This window comes from Camelus bactrianus, chromosome 33 (assembly GCF_048773025.1).
Source record: "Camelus bactrianus isolate YW-2024 breed Bactrian camel chromosome 33, ASM4877302v1, whole genome shotgun sequence".
Classification (NCBI taxonomy): Eukaryota; Metazoa; Chordata; class Mammalia; order Artiodactyla; family Camelidae; genus Camelus; species Camelus bactrianus.
In genome coordinates this window covers 15334211-15357785 of record NC_133571.1, presented here as the reverse complement: position 1 = coordinate 15357785, position 23575 = coordinate 15334211, and the positions used below count along the sequence as shown (strand labels likewise).

The 23575-nt window shown below is 50.4% G+C and overlaps 1 protein-coding gene across 1 annotated transcript in view; it reads right to left on the bottom strand.

Moving 5' to 3' along the window:
• GRIK4 (glutamate ionotropic receptor kainate type subunit 4) overlaps positions 1 to 23575 on the bottom strand; it is a 387595-nt gene that overhangs the window by 246240 nt on the left and 117780 nt on the right. Inside the window, 1 exon segment of the mRNA XM_074356846.1 lies at positions 22850 to 22981. Within this exon segment, the coding sequence (XP_074212947.1) occupies positions 22850 to 22931 (82 nt within the window). The 5' untranslated portion in view covers positions 22932 to 22981.

Genomic DNA, 23575 nt, shown 5'->3' with positions numbered 1-23575 from the left:
ACAAAACAAAACAAAACAAAAAACAAAAACAAACAAACAAACACTAAGCCGAAAGCCTCTATGAAGCAGATTTTTCCTGCAGTATTAAGATACTGAAAAGGTAAGACTAGAATCCAGAAAGGAAGGGACCCCTTGAACGCACCAGGCTCTCAGATAGTGCTGACCATTCCCCGGCAGTGGGGCGAATCAGACTGAACCTTATTAAAACACAACCCGGCTTGGACTCAGTTCAGTCTTTTTTATTTGGATTAAGATCACTGGTTGCACCCTGTCTAGCAAAGAGTAAACCCTCTCTTGAAGATCACAGCATCTATAGCCCATCCAGTGTCTAACATTCAGCAAAAATTTACTAGGCATGCCCAGAGATATAACCATACAACCAAAATCCAAGAGGGGAAAAACAGACAATAGAAACAGACCCACAGGTGAGCCAGACATCGGCGTTCAAAGAAAAGAACTTTAAATGTGATGAATTCATTCAAAGCACCGAAAGAAAATTTACAAAATAGATTAGAATAAATAATTTCACCGAAAAATTAGAAACTATAAAAAGAATCACCTGGAAATGTTTACAGTGAATAATAACAAGCATCTTAAAGAAATTGAGGGTCATTAGAGGAGACTGGGAAAGTGGGAAAAGCACTGGGGCCCAAGGGTAAAGACAAGAGCTGTGGTCCCCTGGCTCTGCCTAGACTCTAGCTAAAAGAGCTTGGGGAAGTCCTTGAACTTCTCTGGGCCTTGGTTTCCACATCTGTCAAATAGGAATATGAGACCTACTCTATCCACTTCATGGCATCAAGAAGATAAAATTAAATAACATACGTGAAAGCTCTTTATAAATTACCAATCATTATATAAATGTTAAGTATCATTATTATGACAATCTGGCATCAATTCAAACCACGGTGCTTCTGCTCGATCACCGTATTTAAGGTCGCTGACAAGTGATTAGCATGCCTTTGACTAATGCCCATATTGTCATAAAGCGTTTTAAGCAGAGAAAGCTAAGAGAGGAATAATAATAAAATAGCTGTCTCTCAGTTGTGTTGGGGTTGATGATTTACTTTGTGAGTTATAACCTGGACAACTGAAAATCTAAACCAGCTTCTCCCAGTGCTCAGCACACTTCTGGATCACCCTCTTCAGTTTTTCCAGATGGTGTACGCTCATGGAATGCAGACTCAATAGTGATGTGTGCCTAATAAAACGTAATCAGCAAGGTAAATCTGAAGCAGAAACATCACAGTGCCTTCCAGAGCCAAAAGCAGTCATGTTAGGACAGCCCGTTATTTTGACTCTCCACATCGCTGCTCCCTCTATTAGCATATGTAATGGAGAGTAATGTGTTGGCTTTCATATGTGAAGGTGATGCAGCCCGTCCACCACCAGTAGGACATTTGAGCTTCTCCCGCCTGAAGAGGACAGGCAATGCGCAGGCCTTCTGGGAAATAAAACTATTACAAGGTCAGAAGGCTAGCCTGAATGGAGCTTTTAGCCTTGCAAGGAAGGTATGTGTCTAAATAATTACAACACAAGGGTTAAGTGACCTAAGTACCATAAAAGTAACAGAAATACACAAGTGTGTGCGAAAGCCGATTTGCTATTGAGTTGATCATAGACTTCGGGGCCGAGGTAGCAAGGGAACTTGACCTTGAAAGACAGCAAAACTGGAAATGATTCAAGCAGAGGGAAGAGTATGAACGAAGACAGAGCAAAAAAAAAAATTAATTAATTTTAAAAAGTAGGATGGGTACAAGGAATTCAGTCTGATGGAGAGGTTTAGCATAAAGAATTTTTTTTAAAGAACCTGACATTTATTAAGCATTTATTATATGTCATCCATTTTATATACATTATCCCAATTGGTCTCAAAAATAATCCTCTGACGTAGGTATTATTAATCTCACTTTAGAGGTAAAATGAGACTCAGCAGTAAATTAATTTACTCAAGATCCGTCAGCAGACAAGAGGAGAGCAGGATTCAGACCCAAGGGGGTTTGGCTCTAAAGCCCACACACTGGCTGCCTCTGAGGGGAGCATCATGGATCCTCAGCCTGAACGGTACTGTCCCACATGTGGGACCTCCCACACACAGCTGGGGCTGCAGAGACGTATGCTTGCAGATGATGTGGAAGCTGTTTACATCCAGAAGGTAATTACTGCCACAGAGTGGACCAGACAACCCAGAAAGAGCGAGGGAAGGGTGAAGGGCTCGGGGAAGAAGAATAATCAGAAAAAGAGGTGAAAAAGGAGTTAGGAATAGAAGAACAAGGCAAGAAGACTAATGGAAACCAAGATCAAGAGAGAGCCTCTAAAAGGAAGAGGTCGCCAAAACTGGGAACTGCTACACAGAGATAAAGGAGGTTGAGAGACCAAGAGAAAGCCATTTAATTGGTGGTCTTGAAAAGAATGATTTCAGTGTAAAGAAGATCGTCTATATCCAGGTGAATGCATGGTGAGAAGGCTGGCCTGACCCAGGGACCCAGCTGGAGCAGAGCTGTCAAAACTTTCCTGGTGGCAGAAAAGTCATCATCTGAGGGTACTTATTAAAAATATGAATTTCCAGGTCTCATCCTAGTCTCACCAATCAAAATCTCCAGGGAGGAGGGCTGGGAAGCAGCCCAGAATTCTGCGTCTTAAATCACCAGAACAAGATCAGTGTTTTTCAAACTTTAATGAACATGAGAATCACCTGGGAGGTTGGTTAAACTATGGATACTGAGTTTGTAAGTCTGGAGTAGGGCTTGAGAGTCTGCGTTTTAACATATTCCCAGGTGATTTCAATGCTGCTGGTATCAGGACCATATTTTTAATGACAATGGACTAGACCAAAGCTTACTTGTCCTAGAGAGGTAGGTGCCAACACCTGGTTTTTCTTGGCACCTTCTGTTTCTACCACCTGCGGACCATGCTCCTGGCTCCTTTCCACACTCACCAATAGATGGCAGCAGATCTAAACGTCACCTTCCACAGAAGTACACAGCTCAGAGATTCCATTCCATCCCGTCGACTTCCTGTACACACTAAAAAGCACCCTTCCTTCACTTCCCCAAGATAAACATTTGGATCAGATGAGCACAGAAAAGCCTTCCTTGATGACTTTGGTACAAAGAGAGTGAGCTCTCCCTCTTCCAGGCTCTTATACCGTGTATTGTCTGCACGTTTCATCAGACACTTCTATATGTTTTGCCTTCCTCTAGTTATTAACTTGTCTTACACTGTCATTCTGTTTTTCATAGCTGTTAGTATTGTCTCCACAAGCCCTTGGAGGTCAGGAATCAAATACAATCCTTCTTTTTCTTCCTAACCTTGACTTACAGTGGCTTGGTCATAATACGGAGTATGAATTAGAGAATGGATCAGTCACCAATTAAATCAAATGCATATGCTATTCGTTGCAATCTGTTTTCTCCCAGAAAAGAAGGCTTACCAGAAAGTGTTAATGGTCTGGAAACGTTTTGCACTTATTTGCAAGTCTGTGTTCATGATTTATCCCTTGAGACTCTTTCGATGCATCACTAGGGAAAACTTTCTCCAGCCTGGCAAACGGATACTCCAGGGCCAGTGTTCCACTTTATTCAAAGCAGGGTGTGAGGTCACACTGGCATAACATGGTGTCAGCTGGTCTCCAAGAGACATGCTGGTCTTTCAGGACCATTCCCTATTTTTCTATGACTAGTCTACCATCATTGGCCAGTATGCCCCCCAGACATAAAATTCAGAGTTTTCCATTCTTTCTTGCCAGTCAAAATATTTTGGCTGGTTAAGTCTTGTAGCTACTTTTAGTCCTGCCATTTACTGTGGATTCACTAGACTATGTCTGCTTTGCAAAATGGTATCTTTCTTTTTTGAATGAAAGCTTTAGGTTGCTCAGTCCTAGACTCTCCACACCACTCTCTCCCTAGAAGACTGCCTGATCCCACAGCTCAGAATACCACTTACATGCCGATGACTCTTCTGTTTATATATTCATCCAAGATCTCTCTTCTGAGGTCTACTATCTTGTAACCACTCGACTTCTTGACATCTTGACTTGGATGTCTTATAAGCAACTCAAATTTAACACCTCTCAAAAGGAATTCATGCTCTCCCCTTCCCCGCACACCAACCCCAAGGTTGCTCCCCCTCTGTTCTTTCCCTTCTTAATAAACAATACCCTGGCTACCAAGTCCGTCAAGCCAGAAACCTGGCCATTCTTAACCTTCCTTCATCCCCCGCATCCAATCTACTACAAAGACTGGTCAATTCAACTTCAAATAGACCTGTTTACTTCTCACCATCTCCATTGTCACCCACCTAAGCCTGCATCATCTCTGGCCTGGATTATTCAATCTCCAAAGAGCACAGCACATTTGGGAAAGACTCATAAGCAAACCTGCTGTGATAAAGGTGTTTATAAGGCACGATGACACAGGAGAGTGAGGACAGTAGGAGGGAGGGGAAAACAGCGCCGGGAAACACTTCCTTCATTAATCTCCGAAAAGCAACCAACACAGCCAGCTTTACTTGTGAAACAAGGAAATAAAGGCTTAATTCTCATTTTAAAAATGGGGAACATGACATTTAAACTGGGTTTCAGAGAATTAGTAGGGATTCATCAGGCAGACACATGGACAAAATCCTTCTGGGTATGGTGATGGGAAAAGCAGAGCATGTTCAGGGAACGTCCAGCAGAGCAGAGCTGGGAGGGTAGGTGGAGGCGTGACTGGTGAGCTGCGCAGGGGCTGGATCACACGGGGTGCTGTTATGAGCTGAACTGTGTTCCCCTAAGACTCCTGTGTTGAAACCTAACCCCCCTGTATCTCACATTATGACTGTATTTGGAGATACGTCCTTCAAAGAGGTGATTAAGTTACACTGAGGTCATTAGGGCAGGTCCTAATCCAATCCAACTAGTGTCCTTACAGGAAAAGGGAGTTTGGACACGTAGACTGACACTAGCAGGGCCCGTGCACAGAGGAAAGACCACGTGAGGAAATGGTGAGGAGGCGGCCGTCTGCAAGCCAAGCAGAGAGGGCTCAGGAGAAACCAAACCTGCCAGCACCTTGATCTTAGACTCTCAGCATCCAAAACCGTAAGAAAATTAATTTCTATTGTTTCAGGCCCTCGGTCTGTGGTATCCGGGATGGAAGCCCTAGCAAATTAACACAGGTACTATCTGCAGCTGTTTGGACTTGTAGGCCACAGGTAACTGGAGAAGATTGTAAGCAGGGAAGACTATCCATCCACCCCTCACTCCCCACACGCAACGCGGAAACTGCATCAGGCATCAGGAGCGCAGCTCAAAGGCTTATGTGCAGAAATGACACTTTATCTGGGGGGAGGGGGTCAAATCATGGTTGAGACAAAGGGAACAGAATGGGTGAGGCCCTAAGACAGGAGGGCTCTGGGCACATTCAAGGCCAGTGTGGGCAGAGTTGCGCGAGAGAGGAGAAAAGCTTTAAGAGATGCAGGCGGAAAGGTCAAGGCCAGATCATGCAGGACCTCACGGGCCTCATAAGTAAGCATGGCCTGCCTCCGGAAAACTCTCCCGTGGGCCCAGGCCAACTCCCTGATCAGGGCAGAAGCTGAGGCCATCTTTCCTTCCACCGAGCAGCTGGGGAAGCCCTCCCCGCCGCCCGTCTGGCTGCCCATCGCCGCCAAGGTGACACCACCAAATGCATTTCTTCCTCGCCAGAGCTCTGAGAGACACAGGATTTGCATTTCTATTTGACTTCTTTCCGATGATTCCAGCCAAAGCTTGGAAATCACTCCCCTTGTCATTCTCTCACCAGTTCTGTTTTCCTTCTTCGCTCCCTCCACCCCACGGAGGGCTCTTTTTTCCTTGACATCCTGCTCCTCGATGCAGAGAAAAGTCATCCTTAACAGCAGTTTTATTGCCCGGTGATATTAACACAATGAAGGAAATCACTGCTAATTTTTATGAATTATCTCATCATCTGCAACTAATTAACAGCTGCTGAAAGCAGGCAACCCGCCTCCCCTCCGAGAGCCTTCACCTCCAGCGCTTCACAATAGCCGCCCTACCCTTGCTGTCAAGGAGGGGCCTCTGCTTGAGACCAGCACTTCCCCTCCAGCAGGGGTCCCACCGCCATGCCCCCCAGCCCCGATCCCATGCTTTCTGGCGGGCCCCAGCCTGGGGAGGCAGCGCAGGGCTGACCCGGAACGCGCAGCGGTCGCTGGGCCGCCTGTGATGCGGCTGATTTAGGTTAGCTGGAAACTTTATTAAAATCCAATCTAAGTGGGCCGCCGCTGCCCTGTTCTCATTACCCTCCCTCTCCAAAATCAGGCCTTGGCCTCTGTGCCTCGTTGAATGTGTCTATAAAACTGAGTGAACGGGCAGCCAACAGCTAAATGGCACTTAATCAGGGGATAATCTAGACCCAGGTGGACAGTAAATACTTCGAGGGGCAGAGGGAAGAGAAAACAACGGAGGGGGACAGTCAGGAGGCTCCAGTGCATCTGGTGTGGCCTCCAGAGAGGAGAACCACATGGAAACACAGAATCCCAAGCTGGACAGGGCCGGGGAGACCACGGCCTGGGAAACGGGGGCCCCAAGGGGTGATGTGATCCCTGAAAATTCAACAGCTCACATGGCCTGGGACTCATTCTCCTCCTGGACTTCTCTCCTGAGCCCCGAGCTTCTCCGGCTGGTCATGGTTCCTGCCCCACTCGGCTTCTTCCCCATCCCCCTCTACCCTTTTTCCAACTGGATCCCTTCTTGCGACCGTCTGAGGAGCCTCACTTCAAGCAGCCTGGCATCTGGCCAAACCCCAGGCAGCCTCTGGCAGTGTCTGCAGAGATGAAGGGCTAGGGTGAAAGGGCATGAGGCCGGCCCACCCCACTGAGGGGCAGTGCCTCCCAGGGTGGGAGTCCGGCATCAGAGCCACGCCGGGCAGGGGGCCTCTGCGATGCTGGGCCAAGCACACAGTCCTCCTTCTAAAGGTCAAATGCTCCACACGGTGTGTTCTGCTAGTACTGGAAAGGCCAGAGCCTGCATGTCTGGTACAGGGACGAGAGGGGCACTGGGAGGACACTCTGGAAACCCGCCTTTTGCACCCAGCCTTTCTAAACTAACGTCTTCCCTTCTCCCCCATCAGAATGTCCCAGGCTCCTTGCTGTTCTATTTCAGGGTGTGTCAGGTAGCCCATGTAGTCCCTGTTTCCTGCCCCAGGGTCCCCATTTTCAAAGCCAGTGGGTATATGGCCCCAAGGGGAGTTGGCACCTTCTCCATGGCAGCCCAGCATAAGAACTGAGTCATTCATTCATCCATTCATTCAGTCCACCCATGCACCTTAAAAGCAAGGGCAGAGGAGTGACAGGTAGGAAGATGTGGTCTTAACTGAGTTTCTCAAAGAAACCAAAGCCTGAACATCTCTAGTCACTGTGTCCTATGAGCTGAGGGCTGAGGTGGTCAGTCACCCACACCGCGCTGCGGGAGCACGGAGAGGCAGAGAGCCCTGTGAGTGGGGATGGAAAGGACAGTCAGGGAAGTTTCCTTAGAGGAAGAGCGAGGTCTTGAACGATGAAGGAAATTCTGCGGGGCAGGTGAGGTGAGGGGTGAGTAATCCAGGTGGAGGGAGCAAGGGCCCAGAGATGGGAGAGGCGGGGGGTGGACCGTGCCCTGGGGACTGCCGGCAGCTCACGCTGAGCACTTCAGGAGAGTCCGAGGATGCCAAGAACTCCAGGCTCCACACTCTTTCCAGGCCTCAGTGACAAGTTTTCCATCCTTTTCCTGGGCTGTTTATTCAAAAAGTTAAGCTTAAGCAAAAGAGGAGAGGGCACTGGTTTTGAAGTAGGACGGGTCAGTATAATGGACATGTGGTCTCCAGAGGCAGACGGAGCCTGGATTTTAAGGCTGGCTCCAGCCTCACACGAAGCTGTGTGACCCTGGATAAGTTCCTTAACTCTCTGAGCCTCGGCTTTCTCATATGTAAAATGGACATACTGGTGCCATTAAAGAATTTTGAACGGCATAGTCCCTGGCATACAATAACTACTTAATAAATGTCGCTATTATTGTAAGTCTAGATATTTCTGATTCCAAAAGCCCCGACTCTTACCATACACACTTCTTCCCTTTCAGAGTGTCCTCTCCAACTCCCATCCCCACTCCTTCTATTTCAAAAGATCGCTACTTTCAAGAAAAGGAAAGTATTCCTTGCAGAGCCCCTCGCCTGGTCTCTAGGGCCACCCGCCAAGCCACCTTCCCTCTCCTCCCCCAGGGCCTTGCTGATCTTAGAAGGCAAGGACTCTCCGGACCCCTCTCCTCGGTGCCTTCCTGGGAGAGAAGCACCCAGTAGATTTAACAGCGCTGAATAAATAGCAATAATAATATATGTTCAGCCATTAGCTGCATAAGTAATCAAAGATCACTGCCATATGATTCCTGGTTAAACATCATTTGGAATCTAATAAATAAGCGGCTATAAATAAAGGCAATGAGCAGACACGTCCTCTCCGAGCTGTGCAGCCTCTGCTCTTATTTTTAGACTAAAGGTGCCTTCAGCACTACTCCTGCAGTTCAATTTTAAGTTAATTTCTCCCTCTCAAATGTCTGCCAAGGGAACCTGCAAGGGCAGGGGGGCAATAAGGAGGGCTCAGGCGAGGCGTCTGCCTTCTGCTGCTGTAAAGAAATTGAGGTGTCCCGGGTGTCCTCGTTCAAGCCCACCTTCTGCCCACTCCTCCCAGGGGCTCTGCAGAGGGGAGCTCAGAAAGGGCACAAACGGGAGGTGCCCAGTGTGGCGGATGGAGCACAGGGTTGGGGCCAAAGAAATTGGGGTTCAAATACAAGGTCTTCCTTGTTCTGCATGGGAGAACGTAGCCTCTCTGAGTTTCGGTTTCTATACCTACAAAGCAGATATTATCAAACCTACCTCTGGAGATAGTTGTAAAAATTAAATTATATCATTTATAGATAGTGACAGGCACCTATTAGGTGCTCAATGCACACAAAATGTCATTCCATCCCCAGTGACACGGCCCTTGAAAGTGATGGTCCCCTGCCCTTTCATTGGATGGAAACAGGCGATATATCAAGAAGGTAAAAAGAAGCCCAAAGTGCCATCGTGCCCGTGGTCCCTGGACTGCAGTCACCACTGCTTAACTCTGGGGCTCGCCGTTTAGTGCCAAGGCTTCCATGTTTTGTGCTTCCCCACATCTCCCTCATGTCTGAGTCCTGCTTTTCCACATCAGAACATTAACAACAAAACATCCTGTTTCCAGTATTTCTGCCAGACCTTAGCCTGCTGCAGGGCACTGTCATCATCATATAAGTACCAGGGGTCAGAGGAACGGGGTGGAGCAGCCTCAGAACCCAGCTCCCCTAATTCCTTGCTCACAGCAGTTCCTTCCCACATCACATGGTTTCCTAGAACACAAGAGGATCTCTCGGGTTCTGGAAGGATGACAGGCAGAGTGACAGACAGGCTGCTGGGACTCTGGGGGGACATTATTCTTTCAAGGCCCCATGGCAGGAAATAAACACATCACTCTAAGCCAAGCCCAGCAGAGCCCACGTGACATGGCCTCCGATAACATTCTGCTGGTAGGTTACTCCTTTAGCACCCTGACACGTTAAATCAACGTGATGAAGTGCGTCCCGTTACACGGTCCCTTCCCGGCTCTCTCTCTCTCTCTCCTGTGGCTCTATCTCAGTCACAGTCATGTGGCCGTCCTGTTGGGTTCCCTCGACCCACTGAGGAAATGCAGCAGCTTCGGTGCTCTGGGCTGCCCGGTTCTTGTGCAAAACGGTTGACTGCAACAGGAGTCAGGCAGTCGGGTCAAGGAGTGGGGTGGGGCCGGTTTCCAAGTGTGTGCATGGTCCCCTACCTACAGCACTGCTCAAGCGAAGGCTTTCAAAATGGTTCAAGATCCCAATTTGGAAGCTATCCAAGCAGCAGAACAGAATAATTGTCCCCAAAGATGCCCATATCCTAATCTCTGGAGCCTGCCAGTATGTTATCTTCCATGGCAAAATGGACTTTGCAGGTGTGATTAAGGTGACAGACCTTGAGATGGGGAGATGATCCTGGACTATCCCGGCAGGCTCAACGTCATCTCATGAGGTCTTAAAATCAGAGAACCTTTCCTGGCTGAGGTCAGGAAGTTGTGATGTGAGAATGACTTGACCCTGAGCTTTGAGGATGGAAGAAGGGGCCATGAGCCAAGGGATGCAGCAGACTCTAGAAGCTGGGAACAGTCTCAGCTGACAGCCAGCAGTAAAACAAGAACCTTGATTTTATAACCGCAAGGAACTGAATTCTGCCAACAACCCACATGAGCAGGAAATGGATTCTCCCCTAGAGCTTCCAGAAAGGATCACAGCCTTGCTGACATCTTAGTTTTAGCTCAGGAAGACCCACGTTGGACTTCTGACTGTAAATTAATAAATCTGTCCAGTTTAAGTCACTAAATTTGTGGTGATTCGTTATGGCAGCAGCAGAAAACTATGGTAATAATAATTATGGCAGAACTACTGGTAATAGCTATTATTTACTGACCTCCTATGAATTATCAGGCACTGTGCTACCGTTTTGCATACATTATCACACATAAACCTCAATATATAGGGTGATATTATTACCCCCATTTTATAGTAGAAAACAGAGGCCAAATAATTTGCGCAAGGTTACATGCTGAACCTATAATTCATTTCCAAGTTTGTGTGTCAGTAAAGCCCATCTCCATTCTACTCCCAAATGAGGCCATGCAGAATCCCACTTGCCCATAATGTCGGGCAAACTATTTTCTAAAGAAACAAAAGAAAGGGAAGCAATGTTCATTAAATACTACTAGATGCTACACACCAGGTACAGTGTTTTGCATATCTCCTCTCAATTAATATGATAGCCTTCCATGGCAAAGTGTCATCTCCCCAGTTTCTAGATGGGAAACTGAGCATGAGAAAGGTTGAGTAACTCGCTTAAAGGGACGTGGCTAATAAGGGAGAGTCAGACCCATGATTTTGAATCCAAGGCTGCCTTGTTCCCTAATGCCTAGCATATGAAGGATTGGATGTGAACTCCAAGCTCCCCCAGGGGACCATCTCCATGGCTTCACGATGAGACAGGCATTGGAGCAAGACCCGAAAGTTACAGGCTGTAACTATAAGCCAAGAGCAGCAGCCCCTGGTCCACCTCCTAAGAGTATTTCTCTTCAGGAGATAATTCATGGGCAGACGAGGAAGAAGTGGATTAAACACAGGGAGCGCTCGAATGGGGGCGATCCATGGACACTCACCTACACCTGACTCCATCTCCACTGACTTCACTTGTTTCCATTTCACAACTGAATTCCTTTAGCAGAGGGCGGGCATAGCTCAGTGGTAGAGCTCATGCTTAGCATGCACAAGGTCCTGGGTTCAATCCCCAGTACCTCCATTTAAAAAAAAAAAAAATCCTTTAGCGTTCAAGGGTTTCCCAACCGGCTCTCAAGGGGAAATTGGCATTCAACCAGGTAAAGGTCCCTTTAGGTTCAGAAACCCCAAGGGCTCCAGGAAGAGCAAGGAGACTTCCCTACAAATGGCCATCGGGAAGCTCTCCCCTTCCCCGTCCTCTGACTTGAGCCTCCTGGGGGCTGCTCAGAGGTGGGGGGGCCCCGCCCCTCCTCTCCCACATAGGCAGGCCATGGCGGGGCCTCTGTGGAGCGAGTCCTTAGCAGAGCTTCCTGCTGAGGCCCCCCAGGGCTATAAGCTTCCCTCTTCTGTCGTCTCCGGGAAAAGCCCTGTTCTTTCATCTGTGAGCTGGAAGCTCAAAGTCTCATGTTGTTAGATCCCTGCCACCAGGGGAACTTGTGAATGTTGCCAGCAAAGTGGCATTCCCTCCCCGGCCCGTGTCGCTCCCTGCTTGAAAGACTGTGCACTATAAAGGATGGGAAGAGCGCGTCTCGGAAGAAGCCACAGGGGTGACACAACCTGGGGAACCTCCCCGCACCTGGCTCCTTAACACAGACATCACACATGGGGCAGCCTGCCGCCGGCGTTCACAAAGCAGCATCCACCTGGGGTTGAGAGAAAAGCCGGCCTGAGATGAGCCGGGGGGTGGGGCGCATTTCACAGGCATGGGTGGACACCTCAGACGGGCTTTCTTTAACCAAAAGTCTGGTCAGTCGGGCTTGGTGGGCATGGGTCCGACCAGGGCCTCTGGACCTGGAGACCAGGTCCCATGAGGCTGGAGCAGGCGCCTGTGGTGGATTGGAAGCAGAAGAGGGGAGTGCCTGCCTCTGATTTGGGGAACCACATCCCAGCTGGGAAGGAGAAAAGAGAAAACCCATTCAGAGGAAGGTGACCAGGATGACAAGTGGAATCCAAATGCCAAGAAGGAAGGAACAGTCAGAGGCACTAATGATAAATCTCTGGAAGAAAGAAGATGCTGGGGGCTGTGAAATGACAGGGCTTCAGATCTGTCACAGGAAGAGCGCTAGACTTGTTCTGTATGCCCCTGAGGGACAGGCAGAGCCAGGACAGTCATTGGAAGGCACAGAGAGGCAGATTCTGGCTCAGTAGATAGGAAAACCAATTGTTGGAACTATTCTAAAGTGGAATGGGTTAAACTGGTGTCCCTAGCCACCATCAAGATTTTGTGACTTTAAGAACAAGCAGACAGGCAGGGGTCAGCACTGGGAAAGCCTGTGGCAGACAAGAGGCAGGTATCCCAGCCAACGCTGGCAGCTTCAGGAAAGAGCTGGAAGCAGGTGACAGGGTCCCAGCTGGGAGGCTGGGTCCAGATTCAGGGCCCCAGGCTCTCAGAAAACTGGGACAAGTAAGGCCTGACCAGAGTCCCAGGGAAGCTCTGGCACAGTCAAAGTGAGGTTTCAAATTGATGACAAGACAGAAACTTGAGCGCCGCAGTGGCAGTGCAGGTGGGGGAGGACTGTAAGTCAGCAGCTTGGTGTTTGGATCTAAGGGACAAAGTTTAAGACCGGCAGCCAGGACTCATTCCGATGCTGAGTCATTAAACTGCTGACTTGGACTTCCCTGGAATGGGATGGAGTTCAGCCCCAGGACTGAGGGACTGGAGAGCATGGGGACAGGGAGCCAGCGGGCCACTGCACTGTCCCGGGCAAGGAACACTTGTCAGAAACTGCCTTTGTGTCAAGAGAGACCATCATCATCTCTGCCTTCAAACAACTTTCAAATTTGAAGCTCCTTTGAGACCTCCCTTGGGTCTGCATCATCCACTCATTCAGTAGATATTTAGTGAGCGCCTTCTGTATACCAGGCACTGTCTTACGTGCTGGGGAAATGGAAGAGAACAAAACAAAGGTCCGATGGAGGACTCAGACAATAAACAAATAGGACCAGCTTGTCAGATGGTGACTAGCGCTATGGAAAAAACAAAGCAAGGAAGAGAGAGAAGGAGACAGAGAGTGCGACTGGGGGCAAGGCACCACCTACAGGAAGTGAGAAAGTGAACCACCCAGACATCTAGGTGAAGAGTGTTCTAGGCGGAGAGAACAGCAGGGCAGCTGGGGCAGGTAGGGGGCTGGTATGGTGTGAACAGGGGCAGAGTGGTAAGAGATGAGAACAGAAAGTAAGAGAACAGGGCCAGAGCACGGAGGGCCCCGTGGGACACCGTGAGGTCTCTTTCTTTCACTCTGACATGAGATGAGATGAGAAAGCATTGGAGGGGTTGAGCCAAGGACTGACATGATCCAACTAATACTTTAGAAGGATCATTCCCTTGCTGCCATTTTGAGAAACAGAAGTGAGAGGGCAGCAGAGAAAGCTTTGCAGTAGGAAAGCTTTGCAGAAATCCAGGGGAGAAGGGATTCTGTCTTGGAACAGGAAAGCCACAGCTGAGGCGGCAAGAAGGGGTTGGGTTCCGGATATACTTGGAAGGTAGAGCGAACAGGATCTGCTGACCGGGAGGATATGGGATGTCAGAGGAAGATGGGGCCGAGCATGACTCCTAAGACCAAATAGAGAGAATGGCGTTACCATGAATGAGACGGGGGAGACAGCAGAAGAGGCAGGCTTGGAGGGGATCATCGGCAGCTCGATTTGGGATATGGACACATCAAGTTCGAGCTTCTCTCAGGCATCCAAGAGGGGATGGTGAGTAGGCATGTAAGTCTGGAGTTACGGGGTGAGGTCAGAGCTGGAGATGAGATTGGAGAGTCATCTGCAGCTAAATGCAGCCGTGAAACTGGATGGGATCACTCGGGAGTGGGTGGCGAGAGATGAGGCCTAAGGACAGAACCCTGGGGCACATCTGCATTGCAGAGGAATCAGCAAAGATGTCTGGGAGCCAGTGAGGCAGGGCAAGAACCAAGACGGAGGGTGATCCGGAAGCCAAGAGAAAGAAGCGTTTCAAGGAAGAGTAAAGGACTGTGTCAAATGCTGCTGGTAGAGTGAGGCCTGGGGACAGATGATTGGACTTGGCCATGTGGACACCATGGATGGGGGTGGAATTCTGATGGGAAGGAGTCCTGTTGATAGGGTAAGAGAGGACAGGAGATGGAGACCGCTTTAAATAAGAATTCTTTTGCAGGGTTTCTCTGCAATGGGAAGGAGAGAAATAGAGCGGTAGCGGGAAAAGGATGAGGGGCTAAGGGAGGTTTTTAAGATGGGAGACCATTCAAATCCACTAGCCAGTACCAGGGACCATCACCCCAGTGTGAGAAGCCCACGACGCTGGAAAGGTAGAGAAGCTGGAGTCCAATCTCTCAGGATGCTCTTAGGCTTGTCGGGCAGACAGAATTCAAATAAGGATTTTTAAATGTTTATGAAACAGGTGGGTGTAGACCAGTGAAGACAGTGCAATGTGCGACGGGGTCGGCATGCATGCCTCATGCGCGCTGAGATTCTGGAAGTAAGAGCTTTCCATACCAGGTGAGGATCCTCAGCTTCTTAGAAAGAGGTGAGTTTAGAGCAGGGTTTTAGAAAAAGGGAAGAGACAGCAGTCAGTGGAGGAGTGGTGAAGGGTGCTCCAGGCAGGGGAAGACTGAGAGATGGAGACGGGGCGGCCGCCCAGTGTCACTCCCAACAGCAGATGTCACTTTCACAGCACTTACTACTGACAGGACACCATTCTCAGTGCTTTCTAGGCAATAACTTTATTGTATTCTCATAAAAACATGAGGTGGTGATACTGTCACGATGTTACAGAGGAAGAAACTGCGGCCAAAGTCATACAACTAGTAAAGGGCGGAGCTCAGATTCAAACCCAGGCAGTTTGGTTAGAGCCAGGCTCTGGTGGCACACGATGCTGGGAACTTCCAGAGCCAGTCCCCGTGCTGCCCAGAACACATCAGGCTCTCTGGTGTCCCCGAGCTCTCCAGACCCCAATCAGCTTGGATCAGTGATGGAAGGCGCCTGGGTGAGTTAGGGCAGAAGGAAATGAGAGGAGGGAGACCCAAGACGGCCCCTTTGGTGGCTGCCCCAGTGGCCACCCACCCCGTTACCCAGCTTTTCTTTCCAAGTCCAGCATGGTGGCACCATCCCAGTCACGGACACACACCTGTTGAGCCCCGACTGGACGAGCCACCACTCAGCACCACACCCGTCCTCAGTGTGGACTTAAGGAGCCTCCCCGACTGGACCCCCTACAAGCGGACTGGGCCCCTAACTCAGCTCGATGGGAAGAAACACACACTAAACAAGACACAGCGGTGCTGCTGGGCAGCCTGACAGCTGTCTTCTGAGGCCTCCTGCTGCCCAGGGCTCCCAGCAGCCAAGGCCCAGCTCCCGTCCAGCCGATATGGAATGCGTGCCCCCTCACCCAGACTAAGGAGGGCTGCGTGTGACCGCAGTCTGGCCTGCAGCCAAGCTGCGAGGCTGTGAGTGGGATGTGCGGACTCTGCCAGGACACACGTGTGCAACCTACCCACTTGGGCTCACGCACACTCAGGCACTCAGCTGAGAGCTGCCACCAGCTTCATCACTGCCCCGCTTCCCAGACTCCCCCAGCGGTGGGCACAGGGAGAAAAGAAATACCCCGACAGGTCTACACCAACAGAGCAAGAAGAATCAGGAGGGCTTCATATCCAATCTGGCTTAAGCCACTGGAGTCAAATGGGGTCATGGCTTAAATGAGGCAGACGGCCGCCTCCACTCTGAGCTCTCATTAGTGGTTGTTAATGAGGACAGAATGACAACGGCATGTATCCCTAATAACAGGAGAACAGAGCCAAGGCTAAAGTATTCATATCTCACAGGACCCCAGGCTGAAAGGGGTCCTAGAGGTCACAGGTCCAGCCCCATCACGGATGCTGAAATCCTTGTCCAGACCACCTGTGGCCACCTCCAGCTGTGGGGACCTCAGCATCCAGAACAGCCCATTCCATCTGTCTGCTAGACATTTTTTTTTACGTCAAACCCAAATCCCTCTCCATCATTTCCACCTCCTCCGGCAACACACCACTCCCCACCAAGAAACAGAGCTTGCTAATGACTCACTTCCCATCCCAAGACTTTTGGAAACCACTTCACAAATCTGGAGACAAGTTTTTGAAATTCTGGCAAAGTCTCACCATGCCTGTTCTCTCAAACCATGAGCGTCTCTGCCGGGCAGGGCCTCATCCAGACAGCAGGCTCTGCGGGTCACCTCGTGCACGGAGGCAAAATGAGAGCCCAGGGAACCAGGCCATTCCAGTACAAACCAACACTGGCAGCCACGTGCCAATATTCTTCGGAAATCAGCTCTATTATCTAGGACTTTTAGTTAGGGAACAGCCCCATCCCTTCCCTCCGAGACCTCTGCTAAGGGGCCTTTCTTAGTTTCCTTTCAGAGATTAATCACGAGATGTTTAAGAAAACATAATTTTCCCTGCTGTGACTTGCCTGTTCTCTTTAGCGTGGCCTGATTTTGTGAGGTCCCGGGGTCAGCACACTGACCTTGGTGGCTTTCAGTCCTCACCCATTAAGGATGTACTGTCAACAGGCTATTGAGGACCCCGCCACCTCGGCTGGCCTCCGATTGGACTCAGTAGACCCCCTTCGATCCCACCTGGGAGATGTCCTCTCCTCGCTTCCCCTGGAGGCCACCGCTCCCCTCCAGATGAGCAAGTCACACACTCTGTGGACCTCAGGCTCCTCTTTGACAAGATGTGTTCTCCCCACCTTGCAGGTTATTGGGGAAACTGAACTAACACAGGTGTAAGAACACGTTATACACTATAAACCGTGGCACCCACGTCACCAGACGGGTGGAGTCAGGAGCCCCGGCACTGCCACATGGGCCATTGCCAACTCACTTTGCCTTATGGAACCCCGGTTTCTCTTATCTGTAAAGTGGAGGCTCTAGGCTAATTCATCCATCATCTCTCAATGGAAGAGACTATGGCCTGAGGCTGTAGCTCACAAATAGGTTCTGGAAAGGTGAGAGAGAAGACAAATGTCCTGAAAGTATACAGTGTGGTGTTCTGGCAAAAGACCAAGCCACAGGCGAGGACAGATGACCCCACTGTGGGCTGAGTGACTCCGCACAACACACTGGCCTGGATGCTTTTCTAATGCAGTCAAACCTCCCTCATCCCTCTGAAGATGTGGTGGCGGCAGGGTAGGTGGGGGGACATGAAGGACAGGAGAGATGGCCTTGTGCAAGCACGTGTGTAGGCAGACACCCTCACAGACTGCTTTAGGCAAAACACTCTCCGAAAGACGTATTTTGAACACTTCTTGTTAAATAAAATTGGTTTGCATTTTTGAGCACTGACCAATATCTGGGAGAAGAGAAATTTGAGAACTGACAAGTCAGTTCAAGATTTAAAACTTACCCATTAGAGAATTTATCTAGCAAACACTTCCTAAGTACCTACTATGGGCCAGGCACTGGACTAGACCCAGGAACACAGGCATAATAAGAAAGACACAGGGGGAAGGTGTTCACCAGGGGAGGGGGCTGAGTCCCAAAAAGCTTTGTATACGGATTCCCGCTCTAGATGACAGCTGGAGGAGAAAGTCATCAATTTCTGTTTGTCACTAATGTGGAAGATCTATTGATTGCTTATGGGGTGACTCAATCTGGAAAAGAGATGAAGTCACACGCTGACCAAAGTGTCGTAAATCACATCACGTGGTCACATTTGAAGGGGAGCCCACTACTCAAAACACCCCATGGCGAGTCTTTCCTCAAGGCACAGAATTCCGCTGGTATATTTGGATCCTGGTGGGTCCGATATATTTAAGACACAGCAGAACAGGATAAGAAAACCAGTGTTTTTCACTCTCCCCCCTTGCCTCCCTCAATTTTTTTGTTATCTTCATCTTCATAACATTCGAACGCTGTGTGTTTAACATTCTCTCTGCAGGACTTGGAGCGCACTGGGAGAAACCAACCAAGTAAAACATGGTAGTTGTAAAGTGCTTGGGGTCCTGGTAAGACAGTGTGAAATCAATCCAAGCTCTTGCCGCTTCACCTCACGGGGAAACCTTAAATGAGAAAGAGATCCGATTGCTACAATAACCTGCTGATGTGTCTAGTGCCACCCTCGCTGAGCAGGACCCGGTCACACCATGAGCAAGCCTCTCAAATCCCCAGGCCTCAGTTTCCTCATCTGTCAGACGGACTTTGCCTGTGCCCTTAGGAAGTCATTTGGGAGTAAAAGAATCAAAGAAGAGCAAGAGACGATTTAGGCAATAACGATCCCCATCTTTCAGTTCCTTTACTGGATAGAACAGAAGATGTTTAATGTGCTGTGACAATGGGGCATCCCAAATGTCTCCGGGGTGAACGAGATGCAGTACGGCAAGGCAGAAAGAGAAGCTTTGGAGACAGACAGGTTCGAATTGCAGTCCCTGTGTGACCTCAGACAAGTTATTTACACTCCCCAAGCCTCTGTTTCTTCATCTATTAACATTGGATCATTAATTCTGACATGAAGTTCTCCTGAAATATGAGAAATACCTAGCACAGTGCCTGGGAGAGAGGGAGGCCTTTCCAAGTGGAATTACTGTGGGGATTATTACTCTTTAGCACCATATCCTCAGCACTTGGCACACAGCGCTCAATAAATACATGTTGAGTGAATTAATGAATGAACCATTGAATCCCTATTTTTACCATTATAGCCAAAACTTGCTTTAGAACCCAATCAGCATCCCCAGCCTGTTCCCCTTCTCTCGTATAAGTAAGATAGATGGACATTTTCTCTTTTTCCTACTTCCTCCAATGAATCTGCCTGTTTAAGCACAGGTAAGAGCCAGAATAAACTTTATAACAATGATACCCAATATGTCCTTGGGGAACCAAGTCTTAACCAGGGCCATGGACTCATCCACCCACCCATTCACTGAGCCTGTGTGACATGCTTGCCGACATCAAGTGTCAGGACCTGTGTTAGGGGGTCGATCTCCCTTGGAATTCAGAGTCTGGTAGGAAAATGCCATAAGAATTAGAGCACAACTCAGTAAGCGCTGGAACAGGGGGATGGGAGAATGGTTAGGAAAAGATGATCTGTCCCTGGGAGGGACAGGGTGATATTGGGAAAGAAGTTTGCAAAGGAAGAGCATTTAAGCCAATGATGGTGGAGAAGGAGGAGGCAAAGGAGGAAGGGGGGAGGAGGGGAAGGAGGAAGAAGATGGAGAGGAAGAAGTTGCTGTTTCCCAAGCAGAGAAGATGGAACGGAGGAAGAGATCTACAGGCAGAGGAGAGGGACAGGAAAAGCCCGGAGTGGACCTCAGGGGCGTGTTATATCTGGTTCCCAGTGAGCAGTTGTGTGGCTGAAATAAGGGGCCAGGGAAGGGGTAATGGGAGGCAGGCTGGGTAGCCTAGCATTCATTCAGCTGACACATACTGAGTTCGTAATGTGTTCAAGGACCAGGGTAGCATTTGCTAACATCAGAAACGGGATGGGAGAAAACTACAAGAGACAATGACCTTCACCTGCTATTGAAGGTGAGTCGGCTCGCCCAGAGGCTAAGGGAGCCTACTGTGGGCAATGGAGAGAGCACTGCAAGAAGACAGGGCTGGGGGGCTCACGACCACCAGCCCCACCCCTACCTGCCCTGTGCCCTCAGCCAAATTACCACCCACTTTGGGCCTCCCTCCTCATCTGTGAAATGAGCAGACTGGAAAATGGGACCCTTAGAATCCTTTACTGCTCTAAGAAATGATGATGGTCCCTTTAAGTAATGGAGGGCTGTAGAGATGGGGGGAGGCTTCATCTCAGGGCATTTATTAACTTGTGGCTCCCACAGTCATCACTCAGAGGACCCAGAGGGACAGAAGCAAAATCAAAAGACATTTTCAGAAGATAGATGACTGAAGGGGGCTGACATATGTGTGAGAGTTTGGGGAATTTATGCGGACAGCCTCACTGCCATAAATAAAATCCCTTTCTCTTACCCAAAACCTCATTCAGGGGGTAAACACAGACACCGTGATAGACAATTTGGCTGCATCTCCCGCCCGTGCCGCACTTGAATGAAAAACAGCAGTCCCAAGGCAGGGTAATGGGCTCACGCCTCTTTACCTACATCCATATTGTCACCAGCTGACAAGCCGGGCTGGGGACGGAGCAGGAGGGGCAATTTATCTCCAAGATTCCTGGTCCCTTCGCTCTGGTGCAGCCGCGCTCTCAGAGCCATCTACTCTGAAGCTGGGGATTTGGGAGGAACCCCAGAAAAATCCAATGTGGGGAGAAGTGACCCCCGGGAAGCGGGGAAGGAGCAGCAGCCCCTCCCTTTCCCATGAGCCTCTGGAGTACCTGGGGGACCCGGCGCCATCAACACTGGTCCAGCCCAGCTGCATGGAAGGCTGCCTGCCCCTAAGCACAGTTACTTGTATTTTCTTGACCTACTTCTCCTCCCATCCCTGCCCTACTCCAGATCCCCTCCGGAATCCATGTAATTAGCACCTTTCCATCCATAAAACTCCGAGCTCCTAGGATAACCAAGGAGATAGAAAAACAAGCCTCGGCACTGCTGTTTTGGTTTTTTCTTTGCTTTCCTCTCCCTTTGCTGGCTTCATTCTGCTTCCTGGCCTCTGCAGGAGATGAGATCCGGTCTGACCTTGCCAGCCAGCAGGGCCCCTGGCTGGAAATCAGCTGGAAGTGGCCCGGCATGAAGCAGAACTGTGCACCAGCAGAGCTGACGGAACTGGACAAGCTCTGCTCCACGTGTGGGGTTGGGAGAACGAGGGTCCCTCTGAAGCCCTCTGCTGTCGTATAGCAGGCCACGGAGGGAGCTGTCAGCTCTACTTTCTGTTCCCCTCCGGGGGAACAAGTGTCAGGAGAGCCGAGGCCCGTGAGGCACTGCCGATTCCGGCTCCATCCCTTTCCGCTTCCCATTAGCGACAAATGGAAATTGATGGGTTACCGCTTTATCCACTCATTTAGAGGAGGGGAAAACCTGGCAGCAAATGCTGAATAACTGGAGGCACTTATAAATTAAGCATCTTAAGGATATGAACCATTTTGCATTGCTGCTAAGCAGAATTAAATTAGGTTTTGAAGTTTCAGTATAAGTGAATGGGGAAGAGGGAGGAAAGATTTTGTTTTTAATTCCTTTTTTTAAGTAGGCAGCGTGGTGAGCCGAGGGCAGGGTGAGGGAAAGGACTGAGTCATGGGTCCTCATTTCTCATCAATCAGTGGTCACTGCACATGCATGGAGAAACGTGCCCACGTGCCCACCAGGTGGCATGGAGCACCTCGGGGACCTGCAGCTTGGCCTCTGACCCGTGATGCCTGGCTTTGCCAGGGTCACGGCCCACCCAGGCCTCCTGAACACCATCGCCATCACGCCAACCTCTGGCATGTCCTTAGAGCCAGTCTTGAGTGCAACTGGAGGAATTTGGGAGCTTTAGGCCAATTCCCTGTGATTCCAAGTCTTGACATCTTCGTTCTAAATCATCCTCTAACCCTTTCAAATTCAAGTTTAGGGTCTAGAATCCTGCCTTGTTCTTAGTATCCACTTTCCCCCCTCCCCATCCCAGTCTGGGCGGAGGGGCCTCAGGTGGGCACCTGCCTGGATAACCTGCCTGGTGTTTGAGTCCTTCTAAGGCTGTTGTCTAGCCTTGCTCAGGGGGTCCTGCTGTTGGGCCGGTCTTCTTGTGACCAACACACCTGCCTGAATTTCTCACTGCTTTGCCCCACCTGTTTGTCCACACTGCAGATACTCCTAAATCCCAACACCCTTTTCAGGCCATCAGATGACCACCCAGTGCCTGTTGGACTGGACTGTCTCCTTGTCTCTGAGCCTGGGGTGTGTCCCCAGGACCTGGATCAATAGTGCCCCAGCCTGCGGGTAATGAGCCTTGAAGGTGGGCACAGGAGGAGGCACTTGACTTCCCAGGCACTCCGTTACCCCGGGAAGGGCCAAGTCTTCAGCCAGGCACGGGGGTCCGGATGGAGTGGGCGGCAACAGCATCTGCCCACGCCTAGAATGGGCACCCCGTGGCAGCAAGGACAAGGGAAGGAGCAGGTGGACACATGTCACGGAAGCATCCCTGCCCTTCCTCCCTGGAACCAGACCAGGGGCAAACGGATGCCAAGGCAAGGGCCTGCCAGGCCGCCAGGCCAGGGGCACAAGTACATTTCATCCGAACACACTCTCCAGGAAGCCTTCTTGGCTCAACCAAAGGAGAGGAGCCGTGATCTCTGCTCTCTAGCCCTGGATTTGGAAGCCCTACCCTCATCACCCACAGCCGCCTGTAGCATGCTTGGCTGAGTCAGTCACAAACCGCACCAGGCACTTGTCAGCATCTGTATTCTCGTCACAAGGGGAGCTGGGCAGGTGGAACAGATGGGAGCTGCGGGTCTGTCATTGCCCCACCCCCACCGCCCCTGCCCCAGCCAAACGGGGGGAGAGCAGCACGCAGGGTCAGATGTCCCCTGCGGACACCTGGGTGTGGAAGGGGCGTCACCCGGAGCTGGGCTGCCCTCAGGGGGCCGCCGGAACATGGCTTACCGATCCTCAGGGAGTGCGGACTGCAGGCGACCATCACGAGCCACGCGGGAAGCAGCACCAGAGGCGCCGAGACGCGGGGCATCTTCCATAAATCCTCATGGAGCCCCCTGCTGGTCTGCGCATGACATAGCTCTGCGGGAGAGCGGAGGGAGCGGGTGAGTCCCTGAGTCCTGCGTCCCTGCGGGGAGCCGCCCCTCCAGCCCAGTGGCCCGCGCTACCACCCCGACAGCCGCTGCGGGGAGGACCGGCAATCCCTCCACGACCCGCTGTGCAGGTGGGAGAGCTCCGAGTCTCTGTCCCTCCCCGCTCTGGCCCGGCTCAAAGAAGCCTCCCCCTGCTCCCAGCCCCCAGCCATCCCGCGTCAAATCGGGGTAGGCGGGTGTGACTGTGGTTGAGTGACTCACGGAACTCTACCTCCTAAAAAATGTCTAATTGGGGATGAAAACCTTCATTGGCTCTTAAGAAACAGGAGCCATGGGTGAGCAGAAGAGGAGTGGGAAGGGAGGTTATGCCATTGTCCCGGACACACACACACACACACACACACACACACACACACACACACACACACGGCTGCCCTGCTCTCTGGGGAGCAGTGTGGGGAAGGGGCTGGACTGGAACCCAGCCACTTGTCGGTCCGGTGGCTTCTCTCTGTCACTCAACTCCATTTCCTGACAGGTAGAAATGGCATAAAGACACATGCCTGGAGGAGCTGAGCTGAGGACT